The sequence below is a fragment of the Procambarus clarkii genome, chromosome 46, assembly GCF_040958095.1.
Source record: "Procambarus clarkii isolate CNS0578487 chromosome 46, FALCON_Pclarkii_2.0, whole genome shotgun sequence".
NCBI classification, from domain to species: Eukaryota; Metazoa; Arthropoda; class Malacostraca; order Decapoda; family Cambaridae; genus Procambarus; species Procambarus clarkii.
Window position 1 is genome coordinate 18,209,559 of NC_091195.1, and position 2,500 is coordinate 18,212,058.

General features: G+C 51.2%; 1 protein-coding gene across 1 annotated transcript in view; it reads left to right on the forward strand.

Annotated features, from left to right (window-relative positions):
• The window catches only part of LOC138350553 (MAGE-like protein 2), a 1,005-nt gene extending 327 nt beyond the window's left edge, over positions 1-678 (forward strand). The window contains exon 2 of the mRNA XM_069301563.1: positions 1-678. This exon is cut by the window's left edge and continues 56 nt beyond it. Coding sequence (XP_069157664.1) covers positions 1-678 — 678 coding nt within the window.
• The last annotated feature ends 1,822 nt before the right edge of the window (positions 679-2,500 follow it).

A 2,500-nucleotide genomic window follows, 5' to 3' on the forward strand; every position in this document is an offset into this window, starting at 1 on the left:
GGCCCACTTAGGCAGGCTAATGGCCCACTTAGGCAGGCTAATGGCCCACTTAGGCAGGCTAATGGCACACTTAGGCAGGCTAATGGCCCACTTAGGCAGGCTAATGGCACACTTAGGCAGGCTAATGGTACACTTAGGCAGGCTAATGGCCCACTTAGGCAGGCTAATGGTACACTTAGGCAGGCTAATGGCCCACTTAGGCAGGCTAATGGCCCACTTAGGCAGGCTAATGGTACACTTAGGCAGGCTAATGGTACACTTAGGCAGGCTAATGGCCCACTTAGGCAGGCTAATGGCCCACTTAGGCAGGCTAATGGTCCACTTAGGCAGGCTAATGGCCCACTTAGGCAGGCTAATGGCCCACTTAGGCAGGCTAATGGCCCACTCAGGCAGGCTAATGATCCACTTAGGCAGGCTAATGGCTCACTTAGGCAGGCTAATGACCCACTTAGGCAGGCTAATGGCCCACTTAGGCAGGCTAATGGCCCACTTAGGCAGGCTAATGACCCACTTAGGCAGGCTAATGGTCCACTTAGGCAGGCTAATGGCCCACTTAGGCAGGCTAATGGCCCACTTAGGCAGGCTAATGGCCCACTTAGGCAGGCTAATGGCCCACTTAGGCAGGCTAATGGCTCATTGGATATCCAGTCGTATATTTTCCTACCTAATACATATTAAATATTAAATTAACTTTTTAGACCATGCAAATAACTATGAAATGAAGTCAGATAAACATCAGAGAAATATTATGAAGTTTATTAACCATCTTGAGGTTATCTTGAGATGATTTCGGGGCTTTAGTGTCCCCGCGGCCCGGTCCTCGACCAGGCCTCCACCCCCTAGGAAGCAGCCCGTGACAACTGACTAACTCCCAGGTACCTATTTTACTGCTAGGTAACAGGGGGAATAGAGTGAAAGAAACTCTGCCCATTGTTTCTCGTCGGCGCCTGGGATCGAACCCAGGACCACAAGTTCAGCGTGCTGTCCGCTCGGCCGACCGGCTTCCCAGAATCACCAGAAAACTAAAGAAAATTATTAAGACATCAGAAGGAATAGAAACATTACAAATTTACCCAAATATCTCAAGATTTTGAGTTTTTTTGGAGCCGGTTTGGGATATAAAATAATATGTATACAGAATATAGCAATGTATATATTAGTTGATCCTGCCTCTCAACCGTCAATCAACTGGTGTGTGTGGGGGGGAGGGTGGGGGTGGGGGATATTACATATCCGGTACATTGGGTCTGCTTGTTAGATTCTATCAATCTCTACGCTCGTTGCTATGCCAACGTGGCTGCTGGATAGGGGGCTCACCATAGCCCGTGCTACTTGCCCCGCTCCTGTGCCAGGTAAGTCCACTACGGGCTCACCATAGCCCGTGCTACTTGCCCCGCTCCTGTGCCAGGTAAGTCCACTACGGGCTCACCATAGCCCGTGCTACTTGCCCCGCTCCTGTGCCAGGTAAGTCCACTACGGGCTCACCATAGCCCGTGCTACTTGCCCCGCTCCTGTGCCAGGTAAGTCCACTACGGGCTCACCATAGCCCGTGCTACTTGCCCCGCTCCTGTGCCAGGTAAGTCCACTACGGGCTCACCATATCCCGTGCTACTTGCCCCGCTCCTGTGCCAGGTAAGTCCACTACGGGCTCACCATAGCCCGTGCTACTTGCCCCGCTCCTGTGCCAGGTAAGTCCACTACGGGCTCACCATAGCCCGTGCTACTTGCCCCGCTCCTGTGCCAGGTAAGTCCACTACGGGCTCACCATAGCCCGTGCTACTTGCCCCGCTCCTGTGCCAGGTAAGTCCACTACGGGCTCACCATAGCCCGTGCTACTTGGAACTTTTTATTCCCAGTAGCTGAATCTAAAACAACATGAATAGGGAAGAGAAAGTGGTGTGTAGTTCCCTTAATATCTGACTACAATTTCAGAAACGAGGTTGATGAGAGACGCTTTTATCTAAGGGCATTAAAACCGAGTACCGAGGCATCCTTTGGGTTAGTAACACTTGGGTAAGGCCCACTTGGGTAAGGCCCACATGGGTAAGGCCCACTTGGGTAAGGCCCACTTGGGTAAGGCCCACTTGGGTAAGGCCCACTTGGGTAAGGCCCACTTGGGTAAGGCCCACTTGGGTAAGGCCCACTTGGGTAAGGATCATTTGGGCAAGCATCACCCTCTATTGCCTCGTTATCCTCCCTCTATTAGACTCACTCCCTCTTGCCTATAACCCCTCGGAAACCAGCCAAGCATCACAGCAACCCAGATAAAGGCGCCTAAGCCCATCCGAGACCTTTGCAATATCCACATATTGTGTTGGGAGTGAAATTATGTAGTAACCCGTGGAATGCTCCCATATGTGGATTTTTTTCATCCTAGACACCCTTGATGATGTCCTCTGGTATATGTACTTGGCTAGAGTCCGGTGTTAACACGACTGGTGAGTGTTTTAGACGAGATAATGTCTGCATATCCGTGTGTAGGGTAGGTGATATCACACTC